The 23,479-nt window shown below is 34.3% G+C and overlaps 1 protein-coding gene across 26 annotated transcripts in view; it reads left to right on the top strand.

The window, feature by feature from the left end:
- Esrrg (estrogen related receptor gamma) overlaps positions 1 to 23,479 on the top strand; it is a 601,476-nt gene that overhangs the window by 517,380 nt on the left and 60,617 nt on the right. For all 26 annotated transcript variants that reach the window (XM_046438414.2, XM_046438420.2, XM_046438413.2 and 23 more), the window contains one exon: positions 20,157 to 20,267. In XM_046438414.2, the coding sequence (XP_046294370.1) occupies positions 20,157 to 20,267 (111 nt within the window). The remainder of the gene's footprint in view (positions 1 to 20,156; positions 20,268 to 23,479) is intronic.

Raw genomic sequence — 23,479 nt, 5'->3', positions numbered from 1 at the left:
AATTTGTCCTCATAAGCAATTTGATAGACATCTGCTTTAACTATTAGAATCAAAGTTCACAGTGAATCCATGAAACCTAGTTTCAGATCTATAATTCATTAACTCTTTCCCTAAAGGTCCAAATGCTTCTTTATCAGATTACAATAAAATTGCTACTGCTTTCTTTTTAAAGTTCTGAGTGGGCACGTATTGTAATTAAGGTATAAATTGTCTATTGTTAAATGCATTCGAGTTTTTTAAGACTGTAATTCCATTTGGATCTAAAGCATTAATTTAAAACAACATTATGGATTGTTAAATAAGTAAGTGATCTTACTCAGAGGACTATGGAATGTATATCCAAACTTTAGACATTAAGTATACAGTTACTTTACTTCCATTGTCAGGTTATCATAGATAAATGTGAGATTTAAATACTCATTTTACATAAGGTATCATTAGTATGATTATTTATTAAGCTGCCACACATCATATGGGTTGGATGGTTGACATGGAAGTTGAGAACAGGATAAAATGTCATTTTAAATATTATCATGATTCTAATAAAAGAAGGTTTTGAAAGCCCAAAAGTTACTTGGGCTGTCAACTTCTTTGTACAAGCAGAAGTTGACATAGAGTTCTCTATGATTTCACTTTCTGGTTGTATAATTATTACATATTATATTTCTGAAATAATTAGCACAACCATCAATTAGCCAAAGATAATATGCTTTTAAACTTTAGCATTAATTTGCTGTAAGCTTAATCTGAAAGAAAACATTAGCTATTGCTTTTAGAAATGTATTTGTTGGGACCCAGGTTGTGGCTCAGTGGTAGAGCACTTGCCTAGCATGCGTGAGGCACTGGGTTAGAACCCTGGCACCACATTAAATAAACAAACAAACAAACAAACAAACATTAGGTAAAGGGAAGTGATGTGGGGAGGGAAGGGGATGTGGGGATAGGAAAGATAGTAGAAAAAGCAGACATGTATGATATATCAAAGTGCATAAATGCATTCTACTGTCATGTATAACTAATTAAAACAAATTAAAAAAATAAAATTGAGGTATTGTGTCCATGCGTCCATCTACAACTAAAACAATATTTTTGAAAAAGAAATGTGTTTATGGCAAAGATATCATTTGACATCTTTATTTTCAAATATTTTTAAATTATTTTTATTCCCAAATCCTAAAAAGATTAACCGAAGTTTTTTAAGAAAGCCGAAACTGACTTCCTCTAGGGAAAAAAAAAAAAAAAAAAGTAGAAACCCCTGGAACTACAGAAATTAGGCTTATGCCACACAGAAAAGTAGAAAAGTTGCCAAGACCAGGGTTTTAATTAGAGGAATTATTGTTCTGCTTATAGGTCATTTGCACATATTTCCATTTCATAGTATGAGAAGTAGAAAATTGTTACTTGCTGGAATTTCTTTAAAAACAACTTCTTAGAAATGAAAGTTAGCTTTGTTTGCTTGTACTTTATTGGACTTATTTCTTAGGATTGTTGAAATTTAGAAAATTGGTTCTAAATTTCGACGTATGTCATAGTGATTATTTTTTAACTCACGCTCAACTGTTCACAGACATGTATTTTGACATTGCTTTAAAGAAAAGCTTCTGCTTTTGGATGTTTTTTTTTCCTCAATGATTTTTAGATCAGGTTTTCTCCCTCATTTTATTTATATGTTCAGTTAATATTTTAGGATTTATTTACACCTTTTCACTTTATTTGATTCCTTGGTTTCAAGGAACATTTTGCAATTATGTTATTCTACATTCAGATCTCTCCACCTTGTTCTCTGTTAAATAGGCAAAGTATGATTCGGCTTTAGTTAATATAATTCAAATTTAGAGCAAACTCTACATTGTTTAGTGCAGTTCCAAGTTTAAAAACTTCTATTTGAAAATTTAGAATATCTTGGTAGTTTCCTAAATGTCACAATATTTATATTATGCTATATTCTTTATTTTTAATTTTTAATGTATTTTTATTTGTAGATAAACACACTACCTTTATTTTATTTATTTATTTATTTTTTTATGCGGTGCTGAGGATTGAACCCAGTGCCTCACACATACTAGGCAAGCACTCTACCACTGAGCTACAAACTCAGCCCCTGCTATAAAATTTTTGTCTCATGTTTTTTTAACTATACCTCATCACTGAAAAACAAAATCTATAATGTTCACTGGGAAAATGTGAAAAATATCAAGTATATTTTCTGTAGATGATTTTTTTTTACCTCCATATCTGGCCTCCATAGTATCTTATTTAAGATTTTAAACTTGTCTCAGTTTTGGACTGAATACATGTTCATAGATGAATGAACTCTCACTTTAATAGAATGAATGATTAAAATAATTTCAGTTATTTTTATTTAAATTGTTAATAACAATGAATTATTGGTACCAGGGGATCTGGAACATTTCAACACCAGTATTTAGCATACACATGGTGTTAACACAGCTCTATCACATGCTGGTATTCTTCAGTCATTCTCTCAGCAATAAAAAAGTAAATCATATTATGGAGAGACGTACAAGGACTTACAGAGCTGAGCTCTGTTTTCCCATTTGTAATAACTTTTAACACTAGGTTCATAAGGATATTTTGTATTTTCCTTGATTTTATAATCAAGCCATAAAATACATATAAAAGTGAGATGAACATTTTTTAAGAATACACAAGGATTTTGTTTATTATTGCTGGGAAATTATTTGAATTCTAAAATAATTGGAATAATTTTGAAGTTTTTTTTAATAAAATAGAGTATATAAGTTGATAAGAACTTTTAGAAAACTTGATCCACTCATGACATTATAACTATATATACATATATATGTGTATGTGTGTGTATGTATGTGTGTATATATATATATATATATATATATATATATACACACACACACACACACATAGTGTGTGTGTGTATGTGTGTGTAATGAAATTGGTTGGACAGATAAGGGAAGGAAGGGAGAATAAGAGAAAAAATTCACTTTTTTTTTAATCCTTCTTCCCCAAAGACACAAACTCTTGGCTATGCCAGTTCTCTCCTTCAGGACATGGTTAAATGTATGAGTAAACAAAGACATGACTATCTAAAACTATTTTTTTGAAATCCAAGTATTGTACTTTTTTCAATTTCAACCTTGTGATAGAAATGTTATTATGACATTAAAGTATGTGCCTGGGCTTCTTTGGTGGCCCAGTTGTTGCGCTTTCTGACCTGCCATGTGGTTCCTTGGGTTCAATTTCACGGTCTTTCATTTCCATGGCCAGCAGGGATTCTGAGTGTTGAGAGGCCAGCCATGAAGCCCCTGTAGATACGGGGGATGCCTCCTGCTGCCCAACAGCAGCCTCCTTGACTGATTAGGGCCCTTCAGTGGCAGCTTCCAAGGGGCTTCCGATCTGATTCTCTTGATGGTAGCAGAGACAGAGACTGTGAAGACTGAGTTTGTGACATGCATACATTGGAAGAAGCCTCCAGGCCTGTCAGAGAGCCCATGTTATTGGAATGATTGATGTTAACAGGAATTATGAAATAACCATCTATTTCAGCAGATGTACACACTTGCCTTTCACTTACTGCTAACAAATTCATTTTATTTTATTTTTTTACCTCATCCTGGCTCTACTGGTACTGATCCTATGGGTCATAATGCCTACTCTTGGCTGTTTTGTATGTGTCATGGCCTCTTTGGACTCACTTCTCCAATGTTTATAATATGTATACTGTGCTTGTATATCCTTGAAAAGTTAATGGAAACATTTTTACATCTTCTTTCAAACTTGTGTGTGTGTGTATGTGTGTGTGTGTGTGTGTGTGTGTGTGTTTAACGTTCAGGAATCTTTTCTAATTAAATTTTCTTTCCTTTTCCTTCTTTCATAATATCTTTGATCGTCACATCTCTTGATCACATTGCCTATTCCCTTTAGTTTTCTAATGTAGCAGCATCTTCAGTTTCTTTCTATCCTGTGACCCACTAACCCAAAGGAAGCACTATTAACTCCCAGTTTCTCCTAGGACTATTCCCAAAAGTGTTTGCTCAGCATCTGCTTCCTCTTTTGCCACTTTATTTATTCATGTAAATATATATATGTATATGTATATATATATATATATATATATATATATATATATATATATAGAGAGAGAGAGAGAGAGAGAGAGAGAGAGAGTGAGTTATGCATGAACACTATATCTTTATTTTAGTTATTTATTTTTATGTGGTGCTTAGGATGAAACCCAATGTCTCACATGTGTGATGCAAGCACTCTGCCACTGAGCCACAACACCAGTCCCTCTTTTGCCACTTTAAAGTCCTTGTCTTCCATATAATGAAATAAGTTGGGGGAGGAAGGGTCTAGACCAACAGAAGAAAAAAATTATTTATTTATTTATTTATGATTTGCTATATATGATAATGGAATTATTACAATTCATGTTTCATACATAGAACACAATTTTTCACATCTCTGGTTGTATACAAAGTATATTTACACCATTTGTGTCTTCATACTTGTATTTTGGATAATGATGTCCATCACATTCCACCAACATTTCTAACCCCATGCCCCCTCCCTTCTCCTCCCACCCCTCTGCCCTATCTGGAGTTCATCTATTCCTCCCATGCTCCTCCTCCCTACCGCACTATGAAACAGCTTGATGCTGGTTGTTTTAATGAATCATAATAATAGCCATTATTTATCAGGTGGTTAGTATGTGCCCAACACTGTTAAAACACTTCATGAACTAGATTTTTTTTAAAGTCATGTTTGTTGAGATGCAATTTTTATATGATACAATATGCCCTATTTAGTTTTATAGTTAAATGAATTTTGATAACATAAATATAAAACATGACAACATATAAATATGGTTATATAGTACTACAGTGAAGATACAGAATGTTACTCTGTTCTCCTTTACTTCTTTTTTTAAACAAATAGAGAAATTAATTTTAATATATTTTCCTTGAACTCAATGGATTACCAACATAATTTGCAAAGAAAATAATTATTAGTAAGATATTTCATTTCCATTTTCTTTGTCCTAGTAATTCTTTGGAATCTAATGTCTGTTTAACACATAAGAAAAAATTTTATCAGCTATTTACCAGGAATGATTAATGTGGTGTTATCTTAGTGACAATGGAGACATACAGATTGAACATCAAGAACTGACTTGCAGGTTCCAACCCATGTCGGTGAACCGGAACATTCTTTCCAAAGATAAACATACTATACAGATACAATGGATAATTTCAAAGAAAGCCTTTGGTGTTATTCCTGATAAATACCAGGGGAGAACCATGCTTAGCAAGAGATTCTTTAAAAGAGGACTTTTCTGGACCAAACATGTCAACATTCTTAAGAGGCAGGTGCTAGGCCTGGGTGTGGATGATTGAACTTACATTCTAGCTTGTAATTATAGCTAATTAAAACCCTGATATTTTATATATTATTCTTTTACCTGAAACCCTAATAAATAGCATTTTGAAATTTAAATACAAGCACTTAGTTCATTTAATTTAGGCATCTATAATGAAGCTGTAATACAACTAAAAGATATTTGCTAAATAGCTGCCAACCTAGCATATGATCATTTAAACCAACCAGTTGTCTAACTTGGCTTCTATCAGGGATTTTCTTACAGTTGGCCCCTTCTAACAGTGTACCAAAAGTCATAAACTGCCCGTCTGAGGACCACATAATTAACTTTAAAATTTTATACAAACAATAAAACATTGATTATTTCATATAAAGACCCAGATTGCTGACTTCTTTTGGAAATAGACACTCAGCTAACACTGGGCTCATATTCAAGCTTGCATAGCCCACTCCCATGAGGAAATACCTGATTGATGCTAAGCAGAGGCTATGAATTTTTGTTGGGCAAATGATCTCTGTTCACTGCAGTGTATACCTCTAATTTTTTTCTTAACATAATCCATGTCTTAACACACACTCCATTTCACATGAAGTTCATGTTTTCGTCCTATAGTTGTTTGAATTTGCAACTCATGATGTAAATATTAATATAAACTCGGATAATGTGGGTTTTATTTTTTATTTATTTGTTCTAGTTTGTTATACATGACGGTAAAATGCACTAGGATACATCATACATAAATGGAGTACAATTCTCATATTCTGGTTGTTCATGATGTAGAATCACACTGGAGGTATAATCATATATATAATAGAATAATAATGATAATAGGGTTTTCCTTGGAAGAAAAGATTTTTCAAATAAATAGTTCTCACAGAATCATTTGGTCAGTTCAAATATTAGAAAAATAAACTGAATAATGTAGTACTGGTTTAGAATTGTTTGTATGTATATCTACATCTGTGAATGTATGTGTATTGAGTAGTCCCCCTTATCTGCAGATTCACTATCTGCAGTTTCAGTTTCCCATAGTCAACTGGAGTGTGAAAATATTAAATGAAAAATAACACAAATAATCAATTCTTAAGTCTTAAATTGAGTTCCATTCTGAGTAATAAGATGAAATCTTGGGCTGTCCTGCTCCTTTTGCCCAAGATATAAATTACCCCTGTTTTCAGAGTATCCATGATGTATATGCTATCTGCCTGTTAGTCACTTAGTAGCCATCTGTTCTCAAGTTAGTGGTCACTGTATCACAATGCTTGTTTCTGAGAACTTTGTTTTCTTAATAATGGCCCCAAAGCAAGAATAGCAATGTTGGCAATTTGGATATCCAAGAGAGAACCTGTAGGGTGTTTCCTTTAAGCAAAAATTCTCAAATTTTTAAGGAAAGAAAAATGCTGAGGCTGCCAAGATCTACGGTAAGAATGAATCTATCTTTGAAATTGTAAAAACAGAAAAGGAAATTCATGCTGGTTTTGCTGTAATATCTCAAACTTTGTAAATTATAGCCACAGAACATGATTAGTGTTTATTAAGATGGAGAAAGTCTTAAATTTGTGCATGTAGGCATAAGTCAAGCATAGTACTATTGTTTCAAGAGTTACTGAGGATCTTGGAATGTATATTCTATGGCTAAGGGCAGGGCTGATGCTACTGTTTGTCTACATACACATGTAAATATACTTAAAAAAAAAAAAGGTGAGTACAGGTATTGAGATGGAGCATATTACCAGTGTGGTGTACTTAATTAAATATGGTCATATTTAGCCAAATACTTTTTTTTTAATCTGAGATAGAATTTAGTTAAAAAACAGAATAGCTCACTGCTTACTGGTTATTTTTTTTAAATATCTATTATTCAGCCACATTCTCCGCAGCGTAATCTGGTCTACATGTGGTCAAATGCCTGCAGATCAGAAGCTATTTATGATTTCCCATTCTTCAGTCTCGGCAGCAATGTGCAACAGACATTGATCTTTTCCTAATGCAATAATAAGCGAGAAGCATTTTTCAAACATGGGCATTTTATTTGCTTTATTATTATCAAGAACAAAAGGAAATGCATTTGGCCAAGGTCAGGGTGAGGGGATCGTGAAGTCCTGTGCCAGAAAGCCTTCTGCTCCCTGGTTCATTAGTGCTATCCATTTGGCTCTGGTCTTCCCTGATTTAAGATATGAAGTATGTTGATGCTTCCAACTGCCAAGGCAGTTAGTTGTAGGACTCTGAATCTGTGGGTCAGTTCCATCTTTTTAAGTACATCATTTCATTCATAGAATCCTACAACTGGAAGAGAGCTTAACATGTGATCAAACTCATTCATCTGCTTCCAGGCAGAAGAGCAATAAAAATGTCTCAGGAAGAGAACGGTTTTCTTCATTTGTCAAATTGCCCAAGTATAAGAACCTATGGTCTTTCTTGTTCAATATTCAATATCTAAATATATTCTCATCTGTCAGTTCTTTTTAACATCTGAGATTTTTCTCAGCAAATCCAATGCTTAAGATTGTCTGGGATGAATATTGAAAAATTAAATTCTGAGGTTCTACTTTCCAGCCAACTCCTGTTTTATTCCAGTGCTTTATCTTGTTTTGTTACCTTCAAATTTTTCTATACTTTTCTAAGTTATAATATACTAGCACAATAAGAAAAAACATACCAACTGGACAAAGTGGTGCACACTTGTAATCCCAGCTTCTTGGGAGGCTGGAGCAGGAAGATGGCAAGTTCAAGCCAGCCTGAACAATTTAGACCCTCTCAAAATAGCTCAATGGAAGAATGCTTGTCTTGAATCCTTGAGGACCTGGGTTCAATCCCAAGTACTGCAAAACAAACAAAAAATAAAAACATGTCAAACAAGAATTAGGGAGAAGCCAGTTGCAATAATGTATACTTTAATCCCAGCAACTCAGGAGGCTGAGGCAAGAGACTCATGAGTTCAAAGACAGCCTCAGCGTCTAAGCAAGGCCCTAAGCAACTTAGTGAGACCCTGTCTCTAAATAAAAAATAAGAAGGGCTGGGGACGTGGATCAGTGGTTAAGTGCTCCTGGGTTCCATCACTGTCCCTCCCGACCCCCCCAAAAAACTATGCAGAGAATTGACAAAAGATGCATATCTTTTTGTGTGTTCTTTTCAGTACCAAAAGAAAAACGAACAAAAAACATGGCTATAAAACAAGTTGTAAATTTATTTGTTTGTTCACTTCCTCGGTATTTATAATTCCTCCTGTATGGCAGGACTGTGGTATATACCGCATACGTCATGATGATAAATATGCAATTAAAGCAGACATTAAAGTCATTTGGCTTTATTTTGATCCTTTGCAGCTGTTTCAATTAGTATTTCATTTCTCATGATGCCTTCAACTCCCACCTTTTTATGGAATTAGGCTGAATATGTGCAAAAAAGTGAAATATCTTGACATTTGAGTTTAGGCCAGGCTGTGTCTCAAATACATATGGAGACACAATTGACAGGAAGACTAATAAAAGTTGGTGTGGAAAACTGCAAGGAGATTCATGAGAAATTCTGCTTTCTTCCACATGAGATACTGATGGAGTTTTTCCTCCCAACATGTAACCTTGAGCTGCCAGTGACTATAAAAGTGTTTGTTTTTTCTTCACACACTTTGTGATTTGAAGATTTATCTCATCATTTTGGACCATTTTTAGTAGCCCAGCCATTACTTTCTAACAAACCTATCATGTAGCAACCATACACAGCAGCAAAATCTGTCAGGACAGTCTTTTTTTACAGTTGTAGTCAGACACAATAACTTTATTTCATTTATTTTTTTGTGGTGTTGAGGATCAAACCCAGTGCCTCACGCATGCTAGGTGAGCGCTCTATCTCTTGAGTTACAACCCCAGTCCTGTCAGGACATTCTTGACAAAAACAGGCTTCCCTCAGCAGAGACCCAGTATGTTTGGCATCTAGAAATATCATTGCTGTTCACTCATACTGATTTAAGAATTAAAATATTGGATTCGGTGTTTGGGGTATGGCTCAGTGGTAGAGCCTTTGTCTAGCATATGTAAAGGCCCTGAGTTTGATCCCCAGTACCCCTCCTACCACCCCCTCACAAAAAAATTTACAACCTATGGATTATAATACCGGAGAACTTTTTAAAAGTTTACTTACTAGCCTTCAGAGTATGTACTTTCCAAATTAATGCTTTCCTTGACAGAACAGTTGAAGTTTAGATTTACTTACCTGTAACTTTGCCCCAATTCTTTAACGTTTTATATCAATTAAACCCGATTCCTAAGTAATTCCTTATTAAGACCTAACTACTCGGAGTAGTAAAGGAAAAATATTGAGTATTTGGCTTGAAAACCAGATGTGACCAATAATGCCTTTTCACATGTATATTGTCTATATCCAATCAAAACTGAATTTAGTGTCCTCTTGCTAAAACCAAACAAATCATAGGTTCTCAAAATATTCATGAGATCAAAGGATGGTAAATTGAAACTAAGCACCTAGGAAACATTACTTATTTAGTTTTTGTCATTGATGGTGTTTTCATATGTATCTTAATTTAATTTCAGTGGATATGTCACTTATGTAAATGTGATTTCTTATTATCACTGCCATTCATGATCCTCTTACCCTGCTTTTTTCTCATGAGATCTTAGATTCCTCAGAGGTCTAATTGTTGACTTTGGGGCAGGAAAACCATATATTAATTTGCTTGAAAATGTGCTCTCAGAGGGAATTCACTATTTGGAATATCTCAGACTCCAGGCAATTGGGAATGCCCTCTGATTCCTATGTGTTCTCCTCAACTTCTGAGTTTCTACAAATCTTACAAATTTCATAATCTCACCTGTTTTCCTTTTATTTTCTTCACTAACTTTCTTACAAATATTTCATGGCATGATTGCTAGATGAATGGAGGTAGGTAATGTTCTGTGAATAAAGAGTTGGTTGAGAGGGAATGGAAAACACTTTATTTTATATCAGACCCTTAATCAACCCATTTTAGAGTATCTCTCCTTAACTCCTTTTGAATGTTCTCTCATGATTTCTTGTTTATTCCACTAAAGACTTACATTGGAGTCATTAGACTAAGTGGCTTTCTGTTGACTAAAACAAAATGACTGGATCACAACACAGCAACTTGAAAGTTGGCTTGGTTAATTTCACATATAGTTCATGTTTATAGGCTATTGATCTCTGAATAAATTATTTTCTTGCTTCTGTTTGCACAGAGCATCCCCATGGAGTACTGTGTGTTGTTACTACTATTATTATTGGGTTAAACTTATTGCTGCCTTTGTCACAAGAAATAAGAAATGTGTCACTGTGTTACAGGAAATCTTTCACTTGCATGAAATTTGGGCATGTAAATATTAATATTTACACTTAATTTCTATTGAACTGATTTTTCCTATGTATTTTATGTGTCAGGTATAATTCTCTTCACATATTATCTAGAATTTTTTAATACTAGATTTGCATTATTTTGAATCTCAACTTTTCCAAATTATAATGATCACCAGAGAAATAGTATTTATTTTTCTTTGGTATCTTATAATTCATTCTCAGAATTTATGCTTGAGCCTGGTAATGCATTTTTATTGTCTTTGACAAATTACTAACACATTATTTAGGCCTTAATAGTTTTCCCTGCCTAGAATTTTCATAGACTTCTCTTTGAGCTTTGTAAGCCCTTTGGGATGTGCACGTGATACTGATTCACACATTCAGAAACCAAATGACCTCCAGTCATGCCAACTTTCTCTGCCACCATTTCCTTTTTTAAAAAATCTATAATTTCCTTAAAATCTATGCCTGCTTTTTCTTTTCTTTTTGAAATTAGATTCTACTATATTCCTCTCAAATAAAACAAAGTGACTCTGACTCTCAGCAACTTGTAAACCAGCTTGGTTGATTTCATGTTTAATTCATTTTTATAGAGCATTGAATTTTGCATAAATAATATTTGTGCTTTTGTTGATCCAGAACATCCCCACAGGGGTACCAAGCACTGCTATTACTATTATTATTTTGTTTAAACTTATTGCTGCCATTGTCACATGTAATTGTGAATTAGAAGAATCATTTTTGTTGATGTTGATGTATAACCATATTTCATGCCTTTACCCACTAATTCATAACTTTATTGACATGAGGCAGCAATTTCAAAAGGGAATAAAGGGAATAGTCACTGGTATTTGAATAGTAACAGACAAAATACAGTTTAGATAGTCATAAACCACAGTAATATCTTTTTCAATAGTTTATGAAATTTTTAACAGAGGAAAAGAAAAAGGAAAGATTTTCTTTCTTATTTTTTTCTTTAAAGACAGCCTGTATGTGTAGCAAATGCAGGCCAAGCATGCTTGAGCATGTTTTTTCTCTCTGTGTTTCTGACATCAAGCAAAGTAAGAAATAGAGCCTTTTGAACAGGAGATTTCCTTTAATTACACTGGGGAAGTGATAATGGTAGGTATTGCATGTTTAATGCAATGTTCTGGATGCCCCTTTTTCTTTTTTTTCCCCTCCCTTCACTGCAACCTCATCTTGAGCAGAAATAAAAGGTTCAAGGCTTGTCAGCCTCAGTTTATAGATAGCTGTTTAAAAATAATGAGATATTGGGTATTGTAAGGCTCAGGGCTGTCTTGCCAGAGTCATTTATTTCCATTCACCTTTTGTCAGAATTGCAGACAGAAGACATTCAATTAAAACTTGTCACTTGTTGCAGATGACCTAATTTGTACTTGTATGTGTCATAGATTAGGGCTCCATGCTTCAGATGAAGCAACTTTACCTCTGCTGGAAAAACATTTCCACTGCTAAACATTTTGTTTATGGTTCTTTTAAATTTCTGTCATTTCTGTTTTGGCTCCAAACCAGATTATAAATTTAGTGCATGAGCTTTAGAATCAGCCAAGAGCAGCTGATCACACCTGGGGTGGGGCGCAATGAAGGAACTTCTCTGGGGTTGCATCCTACTTACAGAAATGCACGCATATATTTTGGAATGCAACTTGAATCTGAAATGGAGGGAAGCCTTTGTAATTTTCTATGCAATCCTTACACGTTTAATAGTCCAGATAGCTATCAGGAGACCAAAACGAAAGACTTCCCCTTGCTAATTGTTAATTCATCTGTAGAGCAAGGAAGCTTTAATGTGAGTCATGGCTTTTATCTCTTTTAGTGACTGAGGACTTGGTTTTTTTTTTTTTTTTTTTTTAAAAAAAGACAACCTAGTGGATATGCATTTCCCTGTGTAATTGTTCTCTTTCATATTGGTGGACAGTGTAGTATTTCCACATGCAGCCAAGTAATTTCCAAAGTTCCTGAATTGCAGTTGTGATAGTCCAACATGAATAAAGGTAATCCTGGGCAGGGAAGTCTAGTGAAATTCATCTGCCTGGGGCTCCCTTCTGAACTGCAGAATTCAATTGGGATGTTCTTTGTCTCCTTGGCTCTAGCAAAATATGCCTTTTCTAATTTGTAGTGTTATTTATTTATTTATTTATTTATTTATTTTTGGTACTGAGGATTGAACTCAGGGGCACTACTGCACTGCTGAGACACATCTCCAGTTCCCCCTCCCCCTACCTCCCCTTTTTTTTGTAATTTTGTGACAGGGTCTTGCTAAGTTGCTTAGGGCCTCACTAAAATTGCTGAAGGTGGCTTTGAACTTGTGATCCTCCTGCCTCAGCCTCGGAGCAGCTGGGATACCCCTTTTGCAGTGATATTTTAAAGAGGAACCACAAGTAAGGACATGTGTATCTCTGGGTCCTTGCCTCAATGGAAGGGCAGAGAATCCAATTTTTTGTTTTGCTGCATTTTTTTTTTTTAACCACTCTGAGTTTTTTCACAGTCTCATAGATGTAAACTTTTTTAGACAAAATCACCTGAATAATAGATGCAAAATCAGTAGCACTGCAGTTGAGTAAGAGTAGTTTTTTTTGCTTCTTCTTATCATTTCATCATTCTGCCTTCCTTTTTTAGGTTATAAATACTAAATAAACAGTTATAGTTAAGTCAGTGTTATCACATGTGGATTACAATTGAGTGTGGTGAGTATCCTGGAAAAGCAACACTTCTGAAGCAATAAGATGAAGATTAGGGCCTGTCTTCTGCACCAAGTGGCTCCCTGATACTATAGTTCCCATGGCTACCTAAGAACACTGCCCTGCTTCCCTTTAGGAAGAGAAGCATCCAAGAGGATACTGGTTACAAGTATCTTTTTTTTTTTTTTTTTATTAGTTGTTCAAAACATTACAAAGCTCATGACATATCATCTTTCATACATTTGACTCAAGTGGGTTATGAACTCCCATTTTTACCCCAAATACAAATTGCAGAATCACATGGGTTACACATTCACATTTTTACAAAATGACATATTAGTGACTGGTTACAAGTATCTTGCAAGTATTGTTTGCTTCAGTAATGGTTTCTATCTCCCTAATCCTCTGCTTTGGGGATATATACCTAATACTCTTTTCCAAAAATAAACTTTGATGGCAGAGCAGCAATCTAAACATAAAGCTTAAGAATGTGAGTTCTACAACCATTATCTCCAAGATCCAATCTTATGAATTCCAGTTTTCCTTCTGTCAAATGGGTTAATAACAGCAACTGCCACTTTGGGGATTGATGTAAGGATTAATTGTGTTAATACATGTAAAGCCATTACCCAAATGCTTAGCACATGACAAGTTTTCAATAACCATTTTTGTTTGTTTGTTTTAGTAACTGCCTCGTGTTTAGGTTTATTCAAGACACTTTAGGCACAGACTGATTCTTTCACTCAACAATGAAGACCTATTACTCAGTAGAGGGAGGTAGGCATGAGGAGGCAAAGACTGTTGAAACAGATAGAAAGGAACTAAATCATGAAGCCACATTTAACAATATCACTTGTCTATTTTGAGAAAGGGCAATAAGTAGTTAGAGAAAATATCTAGGGGTTAGTTTGTTTCATTGTCTTATATGATCCTCAAGAATTTAATGTGGTTAGATTCTCCCTGGAGCATACATGTGAATATACAAATAATTTCCACTCATCCCCTTACTGAGAAGCCTATAAATATGCACATCTACTCTGGATATGATCCCAAAGGAGAACCCCATCAGAGGCTGCCACTAAAATTCCCGCTGCTGTGTTTGATACTGCTAATCTGCCTGTGCCTCTTTTTCTGCAGCTCCTCAAAGGGCTTTTCTCTGTCCTCTTATTAATGATGGTTCCTTAGCAGTAATCTCAGGCGAATTCAAGGGCGTTGCTCCATACGTCTCTTCCTAAAGGGAAGCAGGGCAGTATTTCTTAGGCAGCTACGGGGACCGCAGCATCAGGGAGACACACACACACAGTATCAGAGAGGCCCCCATTCTCCATCTCATTGTTTCAGAAGTCTTCATTTTTAGGATGCACCCTGTACTCAATAATAATCCATGTGTGATACATGTACTTAACCCAACTGTTTATTTAATATTTGTGAATATCTTTTCAAAATTATTATTATTTCACTGTGACTATTTGCATCTTAAATATTCCAGGGGTATATATAATTAATGTTTCTTTCTTTCTTTTTTTCTTTTTAGCAAACTCTTGTTTGAGAACAACATAATCAATGTGTTATCTTTCAGTTAGGAAAGTAGGCGAAGGTTTCCTTGTGTAATTCTCTGAAGGGGAGATTTTTTAAAAATTATTATTATCCTATGAAATGCCTCGAACTTTGTGCTATTAAAAATGTGAAAAATACTTTTGACTTTGTACTATATGATATTATAAAATTTTTGCATTTGAGCATAAAAGGTGGACTTTAAATTAGCTGACCTAAGGAGACCTTGAGCTGAGCTATTTTACTTTTGTTAGTGTTTATATGCCTCACAGCAATTTTTTTCCTCCTTGCCCTACTCCTGCTTTCTCAATTTTGTAAATTCTGACAATGTACAAGATTTGTAATCCCCTTGTGGCAATGTAGGCACATGCAGTATTTGAAGAAGCAGCAATGTGAAACCTTCTATTAGGTAGGTAATGCCAACTATTAAAATCTTTTATTCTTTTAAAAAAGAAAATGGCAGTCTCCACATGAGTGGAAGATCCAATTGCCTAATTAACTTCAAATCCTGTCACATATTGCATTTTTTGGGTATCTTATTTTCTGGGGAAACTCTCATTTCTAAACTTTTTCAAAAGAAGTGTATAAGTGAAGTCCAAGCAGAAATTGTTTGTGTTTAAGATTGTAGAAGTGTAAAGAGAGACTTTGTCTGGAAGTCTGAATGGGTTTTGATGAAAATATTGAAGTTAGATTAATGCTCATTTATGACCAATCTGGATTTCCCAGATCCTGATCATAAATATTATTGTTGCATGTTTCCATTAGTTGGAGCTTTTTAAATGTATTAAGTTAGTTGGATAATTGTAAGTTCTATACTTGGGTTTGTACTCTATATTTATAGTTAAATTCTGGGAAAGCATGTTTTATTTAAAAGTTTTTTTATTTGTTCCTGTCTGTCTTCTAAAATACTCATATCTAAAGATATTATTAGTGACAGGAATGAGCAATAAATATAATGGGATACCAGATATTTCTATAAATCATTCAGACATCAAATAGTATCATTATTTGGCTTGTATTCTTTGAATTATCATACCATTCCATCATATCTCAAATCTGTCTACCTACAGAATTGATATAGAATAGATTGTCAAACTCCATGGGAATAGATAATCAATAAATGATCATGATACAAAATATATCTCAGTAATGTAACGCCAATATTTCAACAAAATAATAACACAATGACATTATTTATAGCCTTATTTTTACTTAGAATTTTAAGCTTAAGAACTATTTAAGTATGCATTTGCATAGTACCCATAATATAATTTTACTGGATTACTACAACAAAACATCAGGGAAGATATTCTCTTTGCATCCATCTTATATTTGGAAAAGCAAATAGGTTAAGGGAATAAACAAAGTTTACAGAACTAGTTATTGAATAGTTGGAAAAAGAACTGGACCATTCTAATGTGCTAACTATGCTTTATTCTCTTTGGCATATTCTTCATGTAATCATTAAGAATATACTATTATGTAATTACAGTTGGAAACATTAAAAAGGGAAGCAACTTTCACAAAATCACTATTGTAGATAATGGACCAAGCTCAGAGGAATTTAACTTTCAGAGCTATGTCACTTGTGTGTAGCTATGGGTAAATGAAAGAAAGATTAATAGCAGGAAGAGAGCAAGGGGTAGGGGGAGGGAAGGGGAAAGAGAGGTACTGGGGTCTGAATGTATTCCATGCTTATATAATTATGTCAAAATAAATTATACTGTTATTTATACCTCAAAACAACCAATAAACAGTAGTAAGAAATATTTTGTATTTGTTTAGAAGCATTTGAAATTGTTGATATTTCCCTGACTTTGACAGGGGATAAATTTTTCGCATGTAAAAGTTACTACAATTTTTTAAAATATATTGACTTTACAAATTTTTGCGGTTAATTGTTATCTAAACTTGGTGGGAACACTTCTGCATATTGAGTCTCTGTCAACTTTTACTATGAAATGATGAATCTGATTTTTAATGAGTATCGATAACTAATCTTTTTATACTGAATGTCATATAAATAAAATTATAAATCACAAAATAATTCTTTATCTAATTGATTTTTATTTTGCAAATTGAAAAATCATGGTGTACATAAGAAGTTCTTCACTGTTTAGAAACTGGATATCTGTATGTGTGGAATGAATGTAGAGATGGATGGGAAGTATGAGATGGATATAAAGATGGATGGATGAAGAGAGAGTTATTGAACAAGCCACACAGGAAGGGAAGAACATGGGGGGGTTATAAGAAAGCACCCCTTTAGATTTATATGAAGCATAGAGAAAATAATATGAATATTTCTATAAAATCAGTTTTCCAAGTTGAAAGGAAAGTGCATAGTAAGGACTTTTATTTGACAATCCTTAAAACATGTGTCTCTATAAATACAGAAAACAACCCAAAATACATAATAAAAGTTCTGTCAATCAATAATGTGAGTGCGTGTGTATGTATGTATATGTGTATGTATATGTGTATATATATATATATATTTTACGTGTAACAACGAGTTTTCAGTATTGCATTCTCTCCACTGACTTGACCAGGTTGGCTAAGCTGATTAGTAGCTTTAATGTGCTGTGACTGTGTCTAAATTTTCTTCAGCCAGGATCTAGAGTCAAGTCCTTCAGCTAAGTCCTTTTTCCTAGACCTTCCTGATGGACAGACAGACATTGTCAGGAATTCACCAGCTGTGACTTCATAGAATGTTGTTTGATATGTGAGAATATATTGCTTATGGTGAACACATTCTCTGACAAGTATCCAAAGCAAATTTAGGTGTCCATAAACCCACTAAAGATGTTTTTTTCTGTAAGCTTTCTTTGTTGTAATAATTTTAGAGATATCCAAAAATGTTCCTTCCCTCTTTGGCTATAATTATTTCCCTATCTGTCCTCTTTCCTCCTGTGCCTTTACTTACCCACTCTTATAATACCATATTAAATGTTTTCATTTGGTTAGAATTGGGCATAACTAATTGTCATATGCTTTTTTATGGTCTAATATGATTTTGAATTTTTAAAATTCTCATAATGAAACAAGTTTGAACATATCTTAGATAATGAAAGAAAATGTAACCATCATTATAAAAAAAAATCTCTGAGAAAGTTTTGAACAGAAGAGATGAAAACAGTTAAATGGGGAAAAAAGTGGAAGGTATTAAGCTTTAGTAAATATAGATGCAATAAAATAGAAATTTAGAAATTTGAATAAAGGAATGAAATTGCACTGTGGACATGAAGTGTGTTAAAAACAACAATAAGGAAATACAGTTTCTTTGTGACTCACATGTGACATTATTTCAGTGAATACTTAAAAGCTGTACCTCACTTCTTTGATTTTTAAAAACTATTCCTTTATATAACCTATTTATTTACTCTTGAAGTTGTCACTGATTTTGTTCATACTCTGATGTGTCAATAAGGCAGTACAGGCTTTTTCTAGAACCAAATTTTTGTGTGGTCCACTAAAAGATAATCAACTCTTGAAGTAGGATCTAAATAATATGAAAAATTGTGGTTTCCTTTATGTTGTGTATTCCTGATAATGTTTGAATAATATATTCATCTTACAGATTTCCATAGAAATACATTGGCCTTTACCAAACTATTTCATATAACTCAGATAACCCACAATTTCACTTGTTCCACATGATATTAATAAATATTCCAAAAAACAGCATTCCTTGGTTTGCAGAGCATTGCAGGTGCTATATATTTTCCTTGTAGAGTTTTATAGACTTCGTTTTCATATGAGTGGCTCTGAGAGACCTTACAGTAAAATAATAATACTGACGATGCTGTTAAACCAAATCTATTTTCTAAACAGTTTGAGAAATGCCAAAATATGTATAATGCATTATGTGGTTGAATGTATTAATGGATAATGTTACACAGTTACATCGGTTAGGGTACAACCAGATACCATAAACAGAGTGTCGTCTTGCTTCTACTGTTTATATGACAAAGAATTATATGGTCTTGTCCTAAATTTGACAACTATAGACTGGAAACTAGATTATTATCAAACTCTTTTCCACCACTTCTCCCACATAAATGAAACTTTTCTGTTTTATTGTTGTTGTTTTGGTTGGTTACCAGGGATTGAACTCAGGGGCACTCAACCACTGATCCATATCCCCAGCCCTGTTTTGTATTTTATTTAGAGACAGGGTCTCACTGAGTTGCTTAGTGCCTCACTTTTGCTGAGGCTGGCTTTGAACTTGCAATCCTCCTGCCTAAGGCTCCTGAGCTGCTGGGATTATAAGCATGAGCCACCACACCCAGCTTTTTCTATATTTTTAATCCCTTTGTTTCAATTTTGTTTCCCCCCCCTTAATCTTTTTAATCCATGACAGTAAGACCTCTCAGAGGTTGGATCTAACCCATCATTATTTAGGAAAAAGTTTTACTAATGCCAGTCTATCTGTGCCTGCTTTCCTGCCTCACCGTCCAGCTCTGCCCTATTCACAGGAAATTTGTTTGATATGACAAGGTAACCTTCTGAATTTTTTCTTCAAGAAGCCCATCTATCTATCTTGTGTTCAATCAAATCTATTCCTAGATTTCCCACGTGACAGGAAATACTAATGTGTGTCAGATTGTCAAATGACATTCCTTTCATGAGACACAGGGATATTTTAATATAGAATAATACTTACATTGCAAAGCACTAGGTCTTGTGTAGTATAATTCTAATCCCCAGAAGTAGACTCTGATTTAGTTCCACAGGTTCATATCGAATGCTCTGGTAGACCATAGGGTTTGATACCTTTTGATCTCCTAGTCTTCTGGGTTCTATACATTGAGTTTTTAGGAGTGACTAATGACAAGGAAAAAAGAAGTACAGATATCTTTAATTTGAGATCCTGTACTAGCACAAAGAAAGTAATTTCTTTGCATTAATTCACATGGAATTAATTTGTTTTCTTTTCTTTTCTTTTTGGTGTATAAGTGGTGACTTTGGTGGCTATGCATACAATGTCTTTCAGGTCTGTTATCCAGCAGTAGACATGGTTTCCAACTAGTGGCGATTTTGATTTATCCACCACTTTTTTACATTCCACCTGTACTACTGGATCATTCTACCTTCTGTCTCCAGAGCAATCCTAAGGGGATACTGTCAATACATTTGGTTGGTCTCAAAGATTGTTACCTAAACAGTAAGCCAGTGCTTATCTTTGCTCACAGGGGTGCGTCTTGACAGAGTACGTGGAGGTCGGCAGAAGTACAAGCGCAGAATAGACGCAGAAAACAGCCCATACCTGAACCCTCAGCTGGTTCAGCCAGCCAAAAAGCCATGTAAGTACCACAGATGTGTCTGGCTTCCCAGAGCACGAAATCCTCCCAGTTGGCTCTATGTATATCCATGTTGGCATGCCCAGCTCTACTGACTCCAAGGATTTCTCTTTGTTGGAGAACAGTAGTTCTCTTCCCATGAACTGTCTGTGAGGAGCAATGGCAACTCAACTAATTATCTTTTATTTTTTTCTTTTAAAGATGTCTTTAGTTTTTTTCCCTTACCTTTTAGCTTGTCATTTGTGGAAGCATAAGCATATTAATGCAGAGCTTATATAGTATGAATTTTACATTTACTGGTTATCTTTATTTGCGGAGCTACATAAAATGGATCATACTGTGATCATTAGTTCATTGGAGCTGTTAGTTTCGGATTTCACAAGAAAGTGATTTTTGTAGTTTTCACTAACTAAATGAGTTTGGCTGCTCAACCTCCCAATGAAAATACATTAGGGGCCTCATTAATTTGGAGCTATAGAAGGTTAACACTCTAGATAGCAATAGATTAAAACAAGAATGAACCCTACTAATAACAAGCATAGGTTGGTGGTTCCATCTCAAATGCCCTTATGGGCATTATGAATTGTTTTTAAAGAGCTCATGGTTTTATGATGCCAGGTTGCAATTTGATAGGATGACAGGTACATTGCTAAAATGCAAACCCCATTCTCCTTGTCATTAACTAAAAAGAGCTGGAATATAGATTGAAGCAATAACTGCATCCCATTTTCTGAAAAATCAGTTAATAGCTGTAGTGCAACAGAGCTAGCAATTTAGGGTGTTTATGCATAGAGTTCATACTAGGCACTGGGAAGTGCTTTGAAAGAAAGAATTCTCACAGTTAGCCCTCTTTGTCACAGAAGACACAACACACTCTAATCAGAGGAAGTTGCCTCTGCAGCATTCTAGAAAAGGAGTGGGGAATTTTTGATCTGCTTTCAAGGGAGGAGAAAGTATCCACTTCTAATTCAGATTCTCCAGGAGGGGTCACTGCTGTGCATCATCCATGTGAGCATATGGGAATCTGTTAAATAAATAAAGCAGACCCTGAACTGTAAATGAAAGGACATTTTAGCTATGTCAAAGGAAAAACATCCAGTTTTACATAAAATTAAAGCTTAAGTGAACATATGGCATAGTTTCCTTTTGCCTTTCCAAAAAACATTATGTTGATTATACCTTCAATTGTCCAATCTGGCATCCTCTCCTCAGCCTACATAAGCTGTTTGGCATTCTGCAAATACAATCTAGGACTACATTAAGCAGATTTTGCACATTATAATAAAAAACTTTCTGATAATACAATAAAATGCAATAAACACTAATGCTTAATTTCATTAGAGGTTTAGGTTTAGTTTTCCTTGATTCAATAATACACAGATTGCCCATTTCTCATTTATTTTATGCTAACATTGATTGAAGCCATTGATAATTTCCTTTATGGAAAGAAAAATGAGCACCAGCCCATTTGTAAGTCAACACGATAGAGGAATATCTATCGTTTTCTATGTAAACCTGAGAAATTGGGAAGTGGCTTGTCAAGTACCTTTAAGAAGATTACGGCAATTTCAGTGAGCTCCATTTGTCTGAGATAAAAAGGACTCCTAATAAATCATTACTCATTATCTAAGGGCCTCTGTGTTAATTTTCCTCAGTCCATCCAATTAGTGTGTTTTTGTAACAAACATTTATAAAACTTAATTTTCAGATCCTGTCAGATAAGCGTCAAGAGACTGTGCATGGGCTCTGCTGAGAATGTGGTTGGGGAGATTTCTGCACCCTGACTGATGTTTGTGTACTACAAAGGCCCAAGATTGAAAATTGGGTTCTATTGATTCTAATTAGGGAAACATTAAATAAGATTTACCTAGAAACAGTGCTGCTGGCTATTCCATTTTCTGAACGCTGGGAATTTCTGAGCTTTAACGAAATATCTCTGATCCCCTGAGTCAAATATCCATTGACTTGGGTAAAACAGGTTGCATTTTACCTGTGTTTAAAAAAAAATCTAGAATGGTGATTTCCTTCAGTTACATGTTTGTGCCCTTTACCATTGCATTTTCTTCTAATCCTGAGAATCTAGTAGTTGCTGACAGGTTTTGCTGCATTGTCAGAGCAATGAAAGTTGAAACTTTTCCAAGCGAAACCAAAAATACAGGGTGTTATTTCTGTAGCATACCTGAGAAACAAATGTCATTCTTTGTAGATCCTACGAATTAAAAAGAATGCATTTAATTTTTAATTTTTCTAGAATGCATGGTATTTGGGAATATTTCCTCCCAAATCCACATACACAGTTTAATGATTATTGACTATTATTGCCAATGATGACTGATTCTCTGGTGACTATTTGAAAGAAATATAATTCATAGCCATATTAGTAAATTTTAAAAAACATCATGCTAGGAAAAGTCTCAATTGTAGCTTGGATAAATCTTGTTATTTCATGAAAGAAAACTAAAAGGGATGCTGTATTTAATTCTACATTATGTGCAGTGTTGTCATTTTAGGTTAAAAAAGTTAAAAACTCAATGAAAGGCAAATGGTCTCATAGATACAGTGGAAACTTTGACTTTGTTCACAAACAGCCTATTTAATATCCTGGTTTTCTAGAATAATAATACATAGAATATTTAAATATGTAGGTTTATTCTCACCCATTCATATCTGCACACAGAGAAGAAAGTATAAAATCTAAAGTAACATAGAGAAATTGAAAATGGGTCCAACAAGAAAAATTGTTCTGTTAGCCAGGATTTCCAACCCCTTCCATAAACTCTCACATGCCCCTGAGGAATAAAACACATTTGATGTGAGGCTTTCCATTTGTCTCTAGTGTTTATTTTATGAAGGATTCTTAAAACATATATCACAAATTTCAGACAGATAAATCTGAACCAGAGAATGAACTAAGGACAACAGATGAAAATGGAGGATTAAAGAATTAGGCACTCAGAGGAGAAAATACTGCAACATTTAAGTAGGAGTATTTTTATGGAAAAAAAAATTAAGCTATATTTCGAAGGTTGACTGGGTATCTGGGGAGGGGGAGAAAGGAAAGACTTTCTATTGAATGCATCCCACAGAGATAGAGTTATATAGTCAGTAATTCACCCAGGCAGAAGGGCTCCGACCTTTGCTCCGCTTTAAAGGAATTAAGACAATTAATGACTTTCATGCCCATTATGACTATGGGCATTAGTTCTCTGCCTTCT

The sequence above is a fragment of the Marmota monax genome, unplaced genomic scaffold (genome assembly GCF_021218885.2).
Source record: "Marmota monax isolate L192 unplaced genomic scaffold, Marmota_monax_Labrador192_F-V1.1 WCK01_AAM20220418_F8-fsc00118, whole genome shotgun sequence".
Classification (NCBI taxonomy): domain Eukaryota; kingdom Metazoa; phylum Chordata; class Mammalia; order Rodentia; family Sciuridae; genus Marmota; species Marmota monax.
This window is presented reverse-complemented; position numbering and strand designations above follow the sequence as displayed.